General features: G+C 35.8%; 1 protein-coding gene across 3 annotated transcripts in view; it reads right to left on the reverse strand.

The window, feature by feature from the left end:
- Positions 1-19778, reverse strand: part of ZMYM2 (zinc finger MYM-type containing 2) — a 79463-nt gene that overhangs the window by 40219 nt on the left and 19466 nt on the right. The window contains exons 2-6 of one of the 3 annotated variants that reach the window (XM_044442535.1): positions 17106-17595; positions 16751-16844; positions 11100-11385; positions 5004-5169; positions 3686-3898 (exon numbers count right to left, since the gene is read on the reverse strand). In XM_044442535.1, coding sequence (XP_044298470.1) covers positions 3686-3898; positions 5004-5169; positions 11100-11385; positions 16751-16844; positions 17106-17525 — 1179 coding nt within the window. In that variant the 5' untranslated portion in view covers positions 17526-17595. Of the gene's footprint in view, positions 1-3685; positions 3899-5003; positions 5170-11099; positions 11386-16750; positions 17596-19778 lie in introns of all 3 variants that reach the window. The other 2 variants (XM_044442536.1, XM_044442534.1) reach the window with 2 other exon arrangements.

Consider the following 19778-nt stretch of genomic DNA (forward strand, 5'->3'; position numbering starts at 1 on the left):
TTGCTGTAAGTTAACTGATGGGGTTTTTTGCTTATGTTTACTTATGTGTTAGTTTGACTTCCCTTCAACAACTTTATTTTTATAAAGAAGGTAGAGAATTTTACTTCCTAGTATTAAAGATGTCCAGTATCTTCACAGACCACATGCAGACATTTTACTGGCAGAACAGACATAATTCATGTGTATTCCAATTTTCCTTCCAAACAGTATTCTTATACTACCTCTACCTCCAATTAAAAGCATTTTGGGCAGCAGAGGAGGAAAGAGCCCCTTAAGACCCCAGTGGGCACTGTACTCAAACAGATGGACCAAAAATAAGGCAGCTTCATGTTTGTGGACATGGACTGGAGGGCTTCCATCTAATCCTTAAGACCACCCTAAAATAAAGCTCTGGATTACTTTCTCAGAATATAACAGAAAAGGCAAATCGAAATTCAATTCTCTTCTGCACTTTGTCGTGGCTCTATTAGAAGCATGAGATTAAGGGAAAGAAGTTTTGCTAGGTGGCAAACAGAAATTATCCAGTCTGCAGATATTCCATTTTCAGCAAAATATAGCATGCACAAGCTTACTAACAACAGAGCAGTATTTCCCCTTCCCCGTTACATTCAAGTGCAGTCATATCAAAATGCATATGGAAGTATGCTTCAGATGCAAGCCTTTCAAGCATTTTTCCCACAGAGAAGCCATAATGCAAGAAAATGTGGTAGTCCACAAACAAACTAGAGGTGTGGTTTAGAAAACCAATCTTTAAGCACAGTCAATCAAGCCAAGCTAATTATCCAGTAATTATGTGTTCTTAAATATTACCAAGAATAAGGTACATGAAAAATGTACAAGACCAAAGTTGGAATTCAAGCAATTACTTCAAAAGAAGTTATTTGTGAAAATTTATTTATTAACAAATGTAAAGTAGGTACAAATATTATGTGTAAGTTCTAGTTTTTCTACTACATAAATACCAAATATTTGTACTACTATTTAATACATATTTCTCTTATATTAGCAAAAAAACGAAGGCAGCAATTTTTGTATAGCTTATTGCATTTAGGGTGGAACTCCAGCTAATTTTTAAGGAATAGGCCAAAGGAAAAAAAGATTAAAATCAAAACAAGTCATATATCCAAATGACTACATCAAGCAATACTCAAAAGGAGCTGAGCAGACTCCATCAGGAACATCAACTGTGAAGACCAATGAAATAAACAGGGGCATTGAATTCACTTCTGCCAATTCTTGGTCTATTCCATTTGCTGGGGAGCTTGGATAGAAGGGAGCTGCTGTATCTTGCTTAAGGAATCCTGTGGGCAGTTGGTTTGCCGCTTTGTGAATGTTGAACTAGATGGACCACTGGTCTAATTCAAACTGACTTCCCTTAAATTCTTATTTTTAATTAATTAGTGTTGAGAATATTTTAAATATGTGTCATATTTAATTTCAAAACAGTCACTGATAAAGATGTCCATAATTTTAACTATTGGAATGCAGAAAGATGCTAGTTTACTTTTAAATTAAAAATGCTAAAAAAAATCATGGCTTAAGAAGCAATCAATTTACATTTGGTTATAATAACCTCTATGTTAGACTAAAGGTACTGCACAAAATGCTTAACAAGAGGGTCAATTGTGATTATAGTTTTACCCTTCTACAACATATTCAAAACTAATGTTAAACAACACTTATACAGGCTCAAAGAGTCAACAACATATCAAATAAGCTAAACTAAGGGTATAACGCCAAAGCACTAATTTCCTGTGTAGAATCTTAAGGTATCACCATGAAAAGCCATTTATACTTCAACAGCATGTTCCATCCCTCTCCTACATATGGGAAGGAAAAGCAGTAAAACAATAATATGCTTTTCCCTACACCTCAGGTTTGGCCAACTGAATGTAAAGCTAGGCACACTGTAATTTGCACAAAATTATCTAAGAAAGGGAGGCCTCCTAGGCAAGATCCAACAGCCTCTCTTCTCCCCTCAGCTGCCTACACAAATGAATGCCCCCCACCAAGAGTAAACATATGGTGGGAGCAGCCCTGAGGAGGAGCAAAGCTACTATATTTCACAAAAACAGGCACACAAGGGCCTCCAAATGCAAATAATTGCCAAGCACATTGCTGTGCACTTAGCCAAAGGCCAGCAAGAAGGGAGGTTAGGGTAGTACTCTATGGTGACTCATGGACTGTGCAAAAAGGGAGCATTTATTAGGTCCCAAGTTTTACATGAACCCAAATGTCCCCTCCTCAACACCTTCCTAAACAGTTTTAAGTTGCTCTTTAAGTGTTCCTCCCTTCTCAGAAATTTTCTAAAATAGTCTGCACCAGCCCTAAAAAACCTCAAGAATTCAAATATGATTTTAAGATTATCTATATTATACCACCACACCCCCTCCTGAAAACATAAGGGATGTTATGTCAAAAATAGCATAAAGTACCTATACAAATGAAAAAATGTACATGTCACAATAATGATGAGATACAGAGTTGTAATTTGACCACAATTCCATGTTCACTTGGAATTTCAGCAATGCATTACTGGTTGTGGGGAAACTCCCATGTTATTCTTGTATCTTTTGGGTTCCTTCATGAAATCTTATTCAAGGCTTCTCCAAGTTTCTCCGTGGCTTCACTGTATGCCTATCATTTTTAGTATCTTGAATAACCTATTTTGGCCCTTTTGTTTTGCTGTGTAATAAAACAACAAGGCCCATGTTATGCTTCTAGAACTGCTATTTACATATTATTAAAATAGAAGTATTATCTCAACATTCAGAAAAGGTCAGGTTAATACAGAAATCACTGTGTATTTTTAAATTGGCACAAGATCTGCCTAGTTTATATAACTACAAAATAACCTTACTCACAGAAAGGAATGGATAACTCTTCCATATGGACTGGGATCTTCTTTAAAAAAAAAACTTTGATGAAACAATACATTGGACAAAATCTGAAGGGCTGGATCCCATGCAGCACTTGCATGAGAGATTTTCATGACTGGGAAACTGACCCTTTCTCTCCAGTGTAATATTCTGAAAAACCTCTCTTGAAAGCAAGGGGACCTGGCATATGGGCCAGGGTGCTACAGTGGAAGGTTATTGTGAGAACAGAAAGACAGAAAAACCTCTTCCTCTGAGGAAGGACAGGATAAAAATGTAAGTTCAAAAATTTACAATTGGCAATTATTGGTTGACATTATCATTTCAGAGGCTCTGTTGTATAAAGTTGTGACTGCTTAGCTTCATAGTCACAGATGCACACTAGCTGAATGGATGCAATGTGCCAAATAATTCATTTCAGAGAAGAAGCCACCTACACTGACCACTGTCTCAATGAAAAAAACATATGCATGCAGGCAAGTTTTGTGGGCAAATTTTTATTTTAATCCAGTTTCAAAACAAATGGAAACCTCTAAAAACAAAGATTGAAACATATTAATTGGTGAAACCTAGCTTTACTAAGAAAAGTAGCTTTCCATACCACAGATATGCCTCAAAGCTATGTGGAGGAGAAGAGATTATGGAGTTACTACCTCAACCAACAGGATGTTACAGCATATCCTCCATTTATCTTCACCTGTTAGTAAGTAATGCACTTCTCCATCAACAAAATGCAGACTACCATAAAACTTTCAATACAAATTAACTAAACAATTTAAAATATGATCAAATGAAAATAGAAGAATTACCTGTTTATATTCACTAACACAGTTTTGGCAACAGAATCTTTTTGGCTCCCCATCAACCATAAGGATATTGTTTGCTGCGCCTTTGCTAGGCAGATATTCACCACAGTGCTCACAACAATTCATGATTAAGCCATTTGCCATTCGGTATCTATTGAAGCAGTGGTCGCTACACAGCTTATGAGTCATATTTTTAAAGCTAACTTCATGACGTATCTAAAAGGAAAAAAAGTTAGATTTAGCCTGATAAAAAGATTCAGCATAACTTCAGATAGTTAGTTTGAAAATAAAATACATTTTCAGATATACAAGCAGTACTGGTACTTTAAGTCTTTTTTTAAAAGGAGTTGAATAACCTAATATGAAAACATCACAGTCAAAGCATTCCCTGTCAACCACAGTAATCTAGTAAGACTCCAAACATTTATGATCACCATTTTTATAACAACTATGCCTACTTAATATAAAATTACTTCCCACAGAATCAATTAACACTTCAGACAGATGTTAAGAATAGTTTTACCTGTATCTTAAAAGAAGAATGCAGCTAACCAAGGCAAAGCTCAAATACTCAGTGGCCTAAGCCCAATATAATTGTAAACTTGAGTTATTTTAAACAGTGGGTTACCATGAATTAATCAGCATGTCACTTCACACAACTTGACCACTCGTGGTAATTTCCTTCTACCAGAAAGTATAGCTAAACAAGTCAGGGTTCCAATTCTAAGGTTAAAACTTTGGTTCCAAATCTAGTTTCCAAAACCAGCATGTGGGTTCATTTGCAGTAAACCAGGGTTTAAAAACTTGGGTAACTGTTGGGTCTGAACTGGGTCAATACTTACATTGCTTCTATCTTTACAAAGAAAGAAAACTGCATTGAAACTGATAATGCCAAGGGGAGGGCTTCCAACATCAAGATAACAAAACCAATGCAAAAATATTTAAATAAATACAAATCAGTGAGCTGTAAATCAGCTTTCCTTCACCTTATACCCTCCAGTTATACTGAACTGCCATTCCTACCATTCCCAGCCGGGAAGGCAATTCCCATACTGTCTAGGAATGATGGAAAGGCTGACATATATATCCACTCAAAGAACCTGAAAAAATAAGGAAACTAGTACACATCTCCTTAGTTATACTTAAGAATTTGTACGATACCAAAAAATTAGCAGAGTGACCACTGCACTAAGTGAAACTGTATCCACAACTGGTTAGAAATCTCACCTAAATAATTTAATTATATTATGAAACTGGGTAATCCATCTTATAAACACTTGTAACATTATTTTAGTACATCAAGGGGAAAAAGTAAACAAACCTCTGTTAGTTTACCACAAATAGTGCATCTTGACTTATTCAATATTCCTTTCGAAGGATTCTGTTTATCTTCATAGAAAGACAAACAAGATGTACTGCAGAACTCTTGGAAGGATTCACTTGAATCAACCTGAGCAACAATGGTACCTTTCATTGTTGTTATATCTCTGAAAGAGAAAGAATTCCCCTCAGAGTTCTAGCAACCACCAAAAGCTTCACTTTAACAGAAATTATGTGATTAATTTAAAAAATATATTTATAACGAGTCTAACACTTTAAAAGGTATGCTTAACCAACTGGCTGGCTGGGAAACATTAGGATTTGTAGCAATTTTTCTGCCCAGGCATGTATAGAATTACACCAAAAAGAGGGTAACTGGACATTATCCACAGCACTACAACTTTTTTTTCCAAAGAGCACAAGAATATATTAAAGTTATAGTATGTAAATAGAAATCTGCATGTAAAACGGTACATTTTCAGAGTTAGCAATATCTAATTAGATCCTTTACACCCTTGTTATGCTTTTTACAAAACTATCATTCTATATTGCTATAGAAGCAACAAGATAGAACAAAATTATATTACTTAGATCAGGAAGATTGTGGCTGCTCATTAGATTGGGCTCTTAGACTAAGGAATAATGCAGATGATAGCTTGCACATTGAAAGCCAAAACCCTTCATTCTGGCATGTTTAGAGCAACTCTGTCTCCCTGTGCACTTCTCATATGCAACTATGCGATCTAGGTCGATACCACGTGCTTCTTTGTAAATTTGAGCCTGCAAATCCATCTCATATTTTGGTTACAAGGCCCCTAGTTTATTTTACCATAGATTTCACAGTTCTACACGGATCACTGGAAGTTCTTTTATATTGGGTTGCAGCCAAGGGCATCCATTTATCAGCAAAATGACACGGCTGACAAATGAAATGTCACCTCCCCCCCACCCCCTACCCACAAAGTGCTCTCCAGATCTGCTCCAGTCCAGCAAGCTGGGGGATCTTCCAAAACAACTTGGTGTGATATACAGGAGGCTACAAGAAAACACTAGGGTTCCTTTGCAGAAGCACAAGTCTGCTCATGTAACATAATGTAGTCATTACTGATAGCTGCTTTCCAGGATTTCAGGCAAGGTTCATTCCTAGCCCTATCCGTAGATACTAGGGATTGAAACTAGAGGTGCACTGGATTGCTTCTCCCTTTCTCTTGGTCTGATCCAGCGGGGCTCCTCTTCATTTATTATATCCATATGTTCATACTGTTCACCCTCCCTTTCACTCACCAATGCATCTTCTTTGGACAAAGGAAATAGTTGGGAGATTTCCCTCTCCATAAGGGCAAGGCAAGAAGGGCAAGGCATGCTTTTTCACTTCCTCTCTCCCTATGGTGGTGGTGATGCCATAGGCTGCAAAACTCCTCCAAAATTCTCAGGTAATTATTGACAGCAAACTTGCAAATAATTACCATGTTTCCCAGAAAACAAGACACTGTCTTATATTTTTTTTGCTCAAAAAAAAAACAAAAAAAAACCACATTAGGTCTTATTTTCGGGTAGGTCTTTTTTTTTAGTGTACAAAATGTACATTTAATGTACACCCTTCTGCTTGCACTTTTCTGCTGTGCACCCTTCTGCTCTGCACTCCAATTGCTGCCAAAAGCTGTATACCCCGATCCTCTCCAGCACCTGCTACCGGTCCTGTCACAGGCAGCAGAGGAAGCAGAGTGGCATGAGCCGATGCTTCCTCTATAGTGCTGGCTCCTGTGACAGGCGGAGTGCATTGGATATCACTCCACCCTTCACAGGAGCCAGGACTATAGAGGAAGTATTGGCTTAAGCCGCTCTGCATCCACCCTCTGCAACTTACTTACTCTGTAAGTAAGCAAAAAAAGACCTATTATCAATAATTTTTGGTAATAGGTCTTACTTTCAGGGTAGGCTTATATTATAGGACCTACCCCAAAATAAGACTAGGTCTTATTTTTGGGGTAGGTCCTATTTTCAGGGAAACATGGTAAATCCATTCACATTAAGCCGCCCCGAGGCTTCGGCGAATGGGGCGGCATAAAAATGTTTTAATAAATAAATAAAATAAATTAAACCCACATAAGTTGAGGTTCTACTGTAGTTCTAGAAGTGTGAGAAACACTAAGTTGCAATTGCCACCACATGTGTCAGAACATGAGGACTCTTTTTTTTTTTTTTAAGAACCTGTATTTCCTAAACACATTCAGAAAAGAGACTTGGATCTATGGAACTCATTGCCATAGTTTTTAACAAAGTTCCTTTTATAAATCTCACCATTCAGAAATGCTACCACAACTTTAAACCTTTAATCACTGCCACCAACATAAGCAAAAAGCAGAAAGCAAAAAAAGGAAAAAGCAAAGCACTGCATCCTCAGCAGCCTGGCCCCGATGCATACACATCGAGAACACCACTAGAGATAGTCTTCCAAAGTGAACAAAAATTAAATTGTTTTATTATGAGGAACAAAGGGAACAAACTTCACTCTTCAAGTACTAACTTGAGATTGTGTACAGGTTCTTGACCATACTTGGTTACCATTACTGATAGGTAAGAGTCTTCCCCAACTAATTAAGGTCTTAACAGCCTTTTCTTTGCTATTTGATTTGCCTAAGCACCTCACAAATAAAAACTATGTTGTACAAATATCTTATTTTGTCCCCAGTCCTTCCGGAGTGTTTAAGCTAGTAGAATCAGTAGGAGGACAAACTCTTGTAGCTCTAACACTGTATGGAGTATAAAATTCAAAATCATATTTTAATCTTCACTGCAGAATTTGAACTCATTCTGCACATACCTATTCTTGTAAGTCAGAGGAGAAAAGGTATGTAGGCAGACTTGCTCAACAGAAGAGCCACATATGGTAAATGTCAGATGTCTGAGAGCCACAAGTGCGTGACCATGGGCAGTGGCAAACTGCCAAGAGTCACATGTGGCTCACATGGCTTGGTTTGGCCACTCCTGCTATATACCAACACTGAAATGAGGATTAGGATTAGACTGAATGGTTCTTTAGCTGGAACATTTTACAAAGCTCAGGGAGTGAAACAAAAATGTCTCTTAGCTGTCTTTTTAATATTTATGTTAATGATCTGCTGTGATATGTAACAAAAGTAAATCCTCCTTCTCCAGAAACTGTGAATGGAAAATTCTTTATTTTAAGGTATGCAGATGATCTATTATTAATTTTTTTCCCTCCTGTATGGGCTTCTAGAGGCATTCAGTACTTACTGTAACATTAAGACTTGTCAATAAATTACTCTAAAACAAAGATTATGCTTTTTGGCAGCCATAGGTCTAAGTACCAATGGTGCCCGGACTAACATATTATTGAACAAACTTGCTCATTTAGATATTGTTTAAAAATATTTGAATAACTAATGCCATAAGACCCCATTGTATTTCCACTTGTATTTTATTCTTATTTTTTTTACTGTGTTATTGGTTTTTATTGTGTTTTTATTCTGTAATTGTGAGCTGCTCAAAGGTGCTGTGGCCCAACTGGGTGGCATACAAATGTTTTAAATAAATAAATAATTGAGCATTCTTTTCAATGAGTTGCTCTCATACAAAGAACACAATGTCTGTAAAATGAAGGTGCAGAAAACCATTGCAGAATTAATAAAATCTATAGTAACAAAGGTGGAAAGTTGCTTGAACCTACCCTGAAAATGTATTATGGCAAAGTGATCACACAAATGCTTTACGGGGCTGAAATTTGGTGGACGGACAGAGCTACCATAAATCTTTTGCAAATAGTGCAGCATAACTTGTTTCATAGACTTTGCTGACTTCCTTCCACAACTCTTGCAGCCTTTTGTACACAGAATCAGGATGACCATTAAAAAGTACAAGAACAGACTGTGCTCAACTGCAGTATCTTAATATGAACTGCTCTTCTCCCTAACGAATACTTCCCATCTTTGTGCAATTTGGAAATTAATGAAAACCATATCTGGAAGTCAATGCTACACAATCTGGCATGTAGCCAGTACATTTCTGATTGGAATACCATCTTTACTCTGGATAAGAGACAATTAAGGGATTGGTTATTTTGGACAGACTCTAGAAAGGGCCTGAAATTAATTACAAACTCTAAATTATCTCAGTGTTTTCCTCTTTTGAAAATGAAACAGTTTAGTGCTTGCTATATGTTCAGACTGAAAACATCCTCTTTAAGAAATACTTGTATGGAATTACAATTTCAAGTTATGCCAACTGCAGTTCTGAAAGGGCAATAAAACAAGGTGTCTTTTGAATGAAGATCTGTGGTTTGTATCAATATGAAGATATGGTTCATTACATGTTAATCTGGCCTCTATATACTGACCCTAGAGAGAGGTTCTTAAAACCCTTGCTGTCATAAGGATACAGCAATGCCTTGGCAGAAACATTTATTTTTCTTTTAAATGGGATTAATAGTTATAGGACAAATAAAGTTGCTTTGTTTTGGCAGCAAAAAGATCAGGAAGAATTAGAAAAAATTGCTATAAAATGCACTGACAATTCAGAATTAAGATGAATTTCTGTTCATAGTTTATTTTAATCTATTTATATTTTATGCTGTTTGAAATTCTTCATTTGTCCATACACAAACATTTGATGTATTTGTTATGGCCTTTGGCTGGTACAATAACTGAACCGTAAGCCAGAGCTGTAAATGAAAATCAACCAACCTAGTATTTTTGTGAATTCTTAATGATCTACCAGTTGTCCATAGACACCTTATTTTTCAAATATTTAAGTGGAAAATGTTTTTCTATGAACAGTCTATAGAGCAAAAAAAAGCTTGAGTAATAATTTAATGTACACTGTATACTTAAAACTTTTAGTAGTATTGCTGGATAAAAGGGGGATTCACTGGAAACACATCAGTAAGTATTATGCTATTGTGTAAACTCTTGTTCATTATCGGATCCCATTTTGGCTTAAGCAATTTTCAAACTATTTTACAAGAATCAGTTGACGCACTCAGTTATGGTCACCATTCAAAAATATCACTGCACCTTATTTGCATGGCACATTTTCCTCATGAAGCATATCAACTTTATTTTTTAATTTTTTAAAAAACTTTTTAGACCTTCCTTTACTGTGGTCTTGAGATGGTTTAACAATAATCCAAAATAGAATAAAACATGGCATCCTAGTCAAAATCTTAACCAATCAACAATAAAACCCACATTAAAACAATAAAGTCTTAAAATATTGGGGAAATGAAAAGGTTTTTAAAATATATTTGTATATAGAGGGCCTGACTTACAGACCAGTCCTATGAATTTGAATTTAGCCTGCAGATGAATGATTATTAACCTGAATGGGGTATCTACATAAGCTGTATTTAGATGTTTATGGATCAGGAGTAGGTCACTGATCTCTCTCTCTCTCTCTCTCTCTCTCTCTCTCTCTCTCTCTCTCTCTCACACACACACACACACACACACACACACACACTGCTGCTTACTATCCATGAATTGATTAAAACTAGCATTTTTCAGCATTTAAGAAAACAGAGGAGCAAAGGAATCACACAATTGAAAATGTTGCTCAAACTGATGGAAAACAGTGTTTTCAGCATAAGGCTGCAAATGAATCAACAGAGGGAGTATAGATTCTAAAACTTCAAAAACAAAGTCTATTTCTCTCTCAATGAATATCTACATTATATATCATTCCAAACTGGTGAAGAATTTTTACTAAACAAACTAGCAGTTCAAAACATATTGATGCAGGTTAGAGGAGTGATTGAAAAGTGACAAGAAACTGGTAAGATAATATTCTCAATTTTTCAAAGGGGACAACTAATTTAAGATCGTATCACTGGTAAAATGTAGGATTTGGTACCACTCACAGCATGTTCACAGAAGGTTAACCATAATTTGGCCATTATTTCTGAATTACACCAACTGCTTATCTACAAAATGTTTTGGCAATCTAGTTATGGAAAAGAGCAAGCGGAAGAAAGATAGCTTATTCATGTTTTGAACAGTAAAACTAATATTTTAGTAATTAGATCACTTGATAGGAACATTGATCTTACTGAAAAAATAATATACTAAGATGTGGCCCTTACTTTTTGCACATAACACAGAGTTTCTTTGGAGCTGGTTTATGAGAGAATGATGAAAGACAGGTAGTGGAACAAAACAGATGAACAGATCCTTTGCGCTGATATGCAGTCTGGCCCTTCTGCAAAGGTTTTTTGCAGTTAGCACATGTGACTTTAACCTGTTTTGAAGGTTGCTGTTGTGCAGGAGGTTGGAAGACTTGTTTAGGAAGGGATGCAACAGGTGAGAGAGAATCCACCCCTGGCTGTTTCTGATTCCTTGGAAATGAAGCTGACTGAGATATCCAGGAATCTTAAAGAGACAAAATTAAGAAAGTTAGGTAAACCGCTGCCTCCTAATTTATGCAGTTTACAAGGAAAACATAGCATATATTTCAAAAGTGAAATACTGTATTTCATTACAAATGTAAATAAAACAAGACCTAATCTTTTAACTCAACATGCCAGATAATTTGCTAGGAATATAAATGGAGCTGAGATGCAATAATTCCTATAGTGCACAAATTTTAAATAAGTTTTAAATAATATTATTCACTGAAACAGCAACAGAATATTCTAATGTAAAGCATTTTTAAAGAACATATTCTTTCTCCTCAACAATAAAGCAAAACTCTTTAAAATGTGAAGTTTTTATAATTAAACCTGTTCACATACACAAAGTGCTGAGAATTTTCTCATGATGTCAAAAGTAAGTTCAGTCAGTATTGTCATTCTATGTAATAACTCTGAGTGGGGATGGGGTTGTGTGGGGAAAGAAGGTGTCAGTCATTTGAAAGCAATTGTGTTCTGTGCCTCACTTTGAAAAAAATGAAAGCAGAAAGCTTTGAGATTTTCTACACCAACATAAGGAGTAACAATTTCCTAGAGTGTGGTCAACACACTGAAAAAAGTCAACAACCAAGTTAAGTTAGCAAACAAAGGTAGAGAATCCCCAGATTCAGAAATATGTTCCATTTCTGATTCAGCTACAGAAATTATCATTGCATTCCTGATAGATGCAAGTTTAATTGTCTGCACTGCAACTTGAGTGCGTAAACGTACTAAATTTTATTTTGAAAAGATTCATTTACAGCAGGTGCAAAAGTTGCAGTCTTAACAATTTTCAGGGCATTTACTTTAATTATTAGTGCTATATACTACATTAGAATGGCACATCTGAGTGTTACACTTGTATTCAAATCCTAGTGCTTATATTTATTGACTATGAAAGTTTTAGAAACTTAATTGCTGAAAATACAAGCATTATGAAAAATGGAAGAACGAACAAATGAGCCTTTTGATTTCAAGCATTTAAAACCATTAGAATCAGACACAAGAAGTAACGCAAATTGTGCTGCATTGCACTGAATAATGAAATTTCACTAGCATGTGCTGCAAGCCGTATCAGTGTTTGTCGTGCAAACCAAATTCGTGCCTGTAGATTCGTGCCCAAGACTGTTTCATCAAATCTAAAATGTGTATGTTACAATGTTGATTAAAACCAGTGTAAAAAACAGATTATACTGATTTTGTGCTCCCCCACAAAAAAGTTAACCTTCTGGTTTCTGAGAATTTTTCCCTTTTTTACAATTGGTGCCTTTCCCTCTCACTCTCACTGCTTCTTCAAGGAAAACCTAAAGACAATTAATTCAACATGCAGTATTTTTAACTTTTAGGGTCTACATAATGTACTTCAGTAGTATAGAAATAAAATGAATGCTAAAAAGGTGCTTATGAAATAAGACCTTCCCCCATAACACAAACTTAGTTTCCTTCTTGTTGATATTAGAGAAGTATGTATTTTCTGAGATGCTAGTTATAATAGAACACATTAAAAATGTAAAGAAATTCTTGAAATGATTCACTAGAAATTTGTGAATGTTCTCTACCCATTGCCTTTCTCTGTGCAAAAATCCAAGTTCATTCTGCTTCAACTACAGAGCCCAGCTCACCGTACCTTTAAAGCCCCTTTCCTGCACTTAAAAAAGAGAAATTTATTTAATTAATTCATATACCAGCCAATAGCCAGAGCTCTCTAGGCAGTGGACAATAATAATTCTTGTCCAATACCTCAAAGGATAAAATGCACATACTCTTCCATGTATGCAACAATGCCCTATGCTGCATACTGAAACAGGTCCCAAAGATTAGAAGCTGTTGAGAATACCTACCCATTCAGAGAACCCAATTAAGGTTTGACAGAACATAAATGGGGATCTACCAGTATATCACTGGATAGTTTCCAGTACAGCAGCAGCATTCTTTTACTTACAATGTTTAAAAATTTGTAAGTAGTTTTTTCAGAAAAAGTTCCTACTGGTTTAATTTCCACAGAGTAATTTGCATAGAAAATGTTTCTGTTTGCATTAGAAAATCTTCTGATGCCACAGACTGATCTAACATAATACTTCCTTTACCTGCAATTAGTAAACAATGTTTTTAAAAGTACACATGGTTGTTTTTGCCCAATATTTTACAAGTTTTTGACCCAAATTTAAGGAAATAAATAAGGTGGGATTTATATATTTCATTATATAGCAATTTTATTTGACAGCAAGCTGTTGAGGGTCAAGATCTGTAATTATGCAAATACAGGTTTGCACTCATATAAGCAGGTTATTCCAGTGTGTGGCTCACCAGGTAAACAGCTCCAACCCAAATAGCTATTTTGCATCTGGTCCTTTTCCCCTGCCACCATACTGAGTATAATTGAAACAAAACAGTACACTTCACAAACTTGAATACTGCCTATAATCAATTTAGGCTTTATAGACCTGCAGTTGTATAGATCCTTTGTGGTTATCTTTCCAGAGGAATGCTTTAGAATTTAAAATAATCTGAGAAAATCTGTCAGATTATCTTAAAGAAGTCTACCAGAAAAATCTACAGAATAACTACCCGATAATGATAGATGCATGGGAGATGGATGAGTCATTAACTGGAACACAACAGCACTTGGTTTTCCCTAGGTAACTAGTCACAATTCCCAACTACAGAAAGGAAAGAAAACCACATGAAAATAAATTATCATTCTGAAGTTTACTTTAGACTACTGCTAGGTTGTGACTATGTATCAGATTTAATATTCAAGCAGCAACATGTCTTTGATTTGGAAAGGTTTGTTCAAGTTTGTTATCAAATTGCCCTCTAAACTTCAACTTCCTTTGCCACACAGCATTTCAGTCATACAGCACAGCAAAAACATTAATGGCTGCACTTTTGTCAGATGAACTTTAGGAATGTTTTATTGGTATTTCCCAAAGTCACAACAATATAAAAGAATGAAGTTTATTTATTTATTTAAAACATTTCTATGCCGCCCTCATCGCAACAAAGCCTTGGGACGGCTCACAACAAAAACAAAAACATACAAAATTATACAAAAACAAAGTTATACACTAAAAATATTAAAGTTCACTGTTTAGAAGTTATAAATGGGCTAAAATTTTGGCTATTAGTATAACCTTAGCTAACCTCACAAACAGTCATATACAGGAATAACAATCCCATGTGGCTCAGCAGACAGAACTGTGCATTATACCTGTGAGAAGGCACTAAGAATTCCTACTCAGCGATGGACCAAAGAACATTTCACATGCTTTACATATTCACATGGAAGGTTATAGATTCTCAGAGCATGTGAACACAGGCAGAAACTCTTAGGCCTGAAGTGTGTTGCATCTTACAAAATGGTTTCCTGCCAAATTCCACTAAGAAATATGTATCATATATGAGCTGTATCCCACTGGGTAGCTTAAAGCAAGACACACTCAGCTTTAAATTCCCTAGCTGCAATACAGGTGTTAACAAAGACTTACACAATTGCATAAAGCAATACACAATCCTTTACTGTATTAAGCTGTGTAAAAATGAGCTCTCTATGATTATTTTAATTTCTACTTGGGATTTACTTAAATGCAAAAATTATTTGTTCCATTTTCACAAAACAAAATTAAGCCTTCCTTAAATATAACTTTAAACAATTTCAAATTCAGTCTAAACTAGTTTGAAAATTGACCATGGCTTCAAATTATTTGATACATTCATGCAATCGTAAGTCCATACATAATGCTAACCAAAATTCTGTACTTTTGTATAATTAGAAATAACCTTAAGAATGGTATTAAGCAACTAATGCTGTCCACAAAACTTTTGAAAATTATGTATCTCTCCAGTAGCACTACTACTGTGTTTTCAGAACATAGTTAAACTTCACTATATATAAGAATTCAGTGTTGGACTGTTTTTTAATAACATTAGGTAGTTAAAAGGATTACTATCATAGATATATAGAAGATGAGTACCTTGTCACCCAGAAGACCTATCTAAAGTGATGTGCACCACTTTTTGGAAGGAAACAAAGCCTGGACCATATCCAACAAGTTTCACTGAAAGTATATGGTGATATCAGAGCAACTGAGCAAACAACTGCTGGCTGAAACATGAGCTGGTCTCGCTAAAAGTATCTAGAACATCCCCTGTATTCATCATCTACAATTCAGTCATTACTATACAGAATGATCCATTTTACATAAATTTTGCATGCTTTTTATTACAGGTGACCAAAATTAATTTTCACATTTGTATTTCAAACAGGGTGAAGAAAACTATGCTTCAAAACTGATTTAAAATGAATTCGGGCATAGTATCTTTTAAAAGTCTAGTTTATAATGAGGTCTAAATTTAATATAGATCTATACTTATAACCTCACACTGAAACCATAACATTACTAGAAAAGTTGAATCAAAGCATTTTTTTCTATTTTAAGACAAGCCAAGGTGGAAAATGACTTTTGAGGTTAAGCAAAAGATCGCATGTTGTATTTATTATTGTCAGTTTCCTACTGGATCCAGTAATCAGGGTAATTTTATTTTGTAAGCCACTTAATACACTTTTCATTATACTGCAGATATGGATAACGTAAATAAATCAAAACAAGAATATTTTTCTTTTAACTGATCAAAGACTGTATTTTATATAATGGGGGTGGCCAGGCATGCTCAATGAAGAGCCACAGAGTATAAATGTCAGATGTTTGAGAGCTGTAAGTGGGAGCCCACAGGCAGTGGCAATGAGCCACAAGCAGCAAACAGGTGCCTGGGGTTGGTGGAGGGGCAGTGAATGACAAGTGGGCACCTTTGGGCACCTGCAGCAGTGAGTGGCAAGCCACAAAATAAACTCAGAAGAGCTGTATGCAGCTCTTGAGCCGCAGTTTGGCTCACCCCTGTTACATAGGTTCAATTTTTGCTGACAAGTACAAACTAATCCTGTGTTTATTCCCCAGGGCCAAATGCATCAAGTAAATAATCTTGCTAACAGAAGCCAAATAAAAAAGAATTGTCTCCTCAGTTTGGTCACTAACTACACCCAATTCTGCAGTGCAAATTTCATGTAGACTGCAGGAACAAAGGCTGTGGAGTACATTCCTAGAATGCAAATTAATATACTTTAATGGCTAGAACAATCCATTACTACACACACTTGTTCAGTAAATGTATGAATTGCACATGCAACTTATTTTGTATTTATCTTTTCTCCAGTTTCTAAATAGACAGGATTATATAAACATACCCTGATTTGCAAAATTCACTCATATTCTTTGAAAAAGGATCTGCAACTTAATTTACGCTATCAGTCTTAGATAATTCTCTGAGGATAAAGATAAAGTTCAACTAACCCGGATTGTGGTGAGTAGCAGATTCTCCATTCTGAAAGACATCTCCAGGTACGTTCATTCTACCAGGATTGAAAGGTCCTACACCAGTCTTGGTCTGTGAAGTTAAAGATGGGGTGTACGTTTGTATATTAACACCAAAATTACTTGACTGTAGTCCGTTAGATACATCTCCCAAGTTGGTATTCTGTAGTGATGTTACATGCGTAATCATTAAGTTCATGTCACGCCCTTCAGTATTTTCTAAACGGCCAACATTCACTGAGCTCATACCTCTTTCTAATGTAGTAACATTAGCAATTTGAATTTCAGAGTCTGGTTCTGTGGTTATACCACTACTACCTATTCCTGCATTTACCTTACTTCTTGAAAAACTGGGTGTTGAGAATTCCATCTCATTGGTTCTGTTTTTACATTCTGGAAATCTTCGTTCACTGAAACTGGAATCATTTCTCTCATGCCCCTGATTTGTTTCAGTATCTTCTTCATCATCAATAATAATAGTCTCAGTTATACTTCCCTTTTGAGAGCTCAGGTCTTTTGTTGGAGCCACTACTTTGGGGTCATTTCCATGACGTTCTTCATTACTAGGTGAACTAAAAACAGAATTTCTATGATCTGTTATCAATGGTGTAGAAATTTGTGGAGGCTGTACTGGTTCAACAAATACAACATCGTCGTCGTCTTCTACAGAAGCACTCTGGAACTTAGATCTAGAAACCAGAGAATTAGATGGACCTCCAAAAGAGCTTCCTACATTGGCTAAGCCAGTTGCCATTGTGACAGGCCCCAATAACAGCGTTCAGACAGCGTTGGTTATCAGACACCTTGTGGACCTTCCAGAAAAACTGTTACAAAAGAAAAATAATAATTTTACTATAATACAATTTCTTGCCTTTAAAAAAAAGCCAAATTAGCATTTCCACTTGATTTGCCTTGCTGATTTAGTCATATGTATTCAAAAGAAAACAGCATTACCTTTGGTCAAAATCAGTTCTAAAAATTGCCAAAGTTAACACATAAGGCAAATATCTGTTCTAATAATCCTATTTTTGGTTCCTGTTTTATGCTAATCTCATTATAACATTTTGTCATCTACATATATAAACAGATTAGGCAGCATTTAAAAGATATTTTCTCTTGCTGGCTGTCTCTCTATATATAGAGGGTTCAGGGACAAGAGCTATTTAAAGACCAGAGGATCATAAGAGAATTGTACAAGATATGGAGTTATAGAAAGCAGGTCAATGGCTCAGTACTAAGCAATTCTTATGCAAAACCATGGGATTAATGTTAATATGTAATGACCTACAGGAGCAACATGTTCTCCCTTTCTCACTACATGCTCAAGGAAGTCAAAAGCAAAGATTTCTATCTTTGGTGTAATCTTATTATCTTACCAGTTCTATACCTAAATATTACTTTGATAAGAGATGGTATCTTTTAGAAATTTGGGGAGAGTAGGGATGGTAGTATAGTGTTATGTCTAAAATAAGCTATTACAAAATTGAATGTCTTCTACAGAGCACCACTTACCTAAATATGCAATATTAAAATCAGCCAGGAAAGTGCTACCTGTAAAAATCATCTTCATTTTGTTTCATATGCAGAGGCAAGGCCTAACAGTATGAGGAAATCCTGAAAACATCATATCAAAGAACAACTGGTGGAAGAATTCTAAATTTAACCCATTTAAATTTATCTGAAATGACTGGCCACATAGATTCTTTCATGGATGTACAGCACACTTACACATTGTCAGGAGCTATACAATTACAGCTATATTATCTCAGAAGTTGGCCACAGATCAGTTTTTTCCGAACCTTAAAGTTTCCCAAGAGTGGATCAGCTGTAATTTTACATGAATTGTATATACCCTGAACCTGACATGGACCATGTCAGGGTTAGATCCAGAGCAAAATAATTACATAACCACATTTATGGCTGCTACCAAAGCCAAAACCTTGTTGTCTATTGTCCAACTTAATAAATCTGATGATTATATTGCTTAATTATGTTAAGAAACTGATATTAAAATGTTTCAAGCTTATCACTGAGTCAGCGTGGCATAGTGATGAGAGCACTGGACAAGGAATTTGTACTGTTTCTAGTACCTACTCAGCTATGAAGCTCACTGGGTCACTTTGGGCCACTCAGACTCTCAACCTAACCCACCTCACAGGGCTGTTATGTGAGGATAAAATGGAGAGGGGGAAAACCTTGTAAGAAAGTCACACTAGGTTGTTGCAAGAGGAATACAGGTGGTATATAAATGTAATATATCATTTTAGATTTGGTTTCTGAAATGACATTTCAATATGCAATCATCTTATTGCATGATGGATTCCTACAGCCTAAGCACTTCCAAGATGGTCAATCATTAGTAGCAAACACACTATATTACATTTCCAAAAATCACAAACTCCACTATGCCTGAAAAGTTGATTGGAAACTGCCTAGCCTTGTCCATCCAACAAATTGTCCCACAAAAGAAATAATCCTAAATGTCAATCTCTCATCTGACCCAAATGCAAACTGTTGCCCTTTTCCATCCTTCTGATTTGTAGTTTGATTTTATCTTAATTTAAATGTTTGTCACCTTTTAACATTAATTCTATCCATGGGAATGGTAAGGCTATTGCTATATCTATGAATATACTGTTCAAATACTTATGTTCCTGTTAAAAAAACACCCTAGCACCCTAGAGTTGTACCTTAGTTCTGGATTAAATTAGCTATAAATAACAACTGCAAAAACGGTATGTGCATTTAAAGCAGCAGTGAAGAACTTGCAACTATCTAGATATGTTTGGCCTACAACTCCCATCATTCCTTCCCAATGGTAAGCAGACTAGGACTGACAGAAGTTCCTGATAAATACATCCGATGGGCCACAAGTTCTCCACTCTGACTTACGTTCATTCTGAGTCCAAAACCCCAAAAAAAGACCTGAAATTATCCTGGTACCTGTTATTGAGGATGACTACACAGTAAATCTTATGCTCTCCCTTAACGTCCTTTTTACAGGGTT

The sequence above is a fragment of the Varanus komodoensis genome, unplaced genomic scaffold (assembly GCF_004798865.1).
Source record: "Varanus komodoensis strain SLA01 unplaced genomic scaffold, ASM479886v1 scaffold4, whole genome shotgun sequence".
Taxonomy (NCBI): domain Eukaryota; kingdom Metazoa; phylum Chordata; class Lepidosauria; order Squamata; family Varanidae; genus Varanus; species Varanus komodoensis.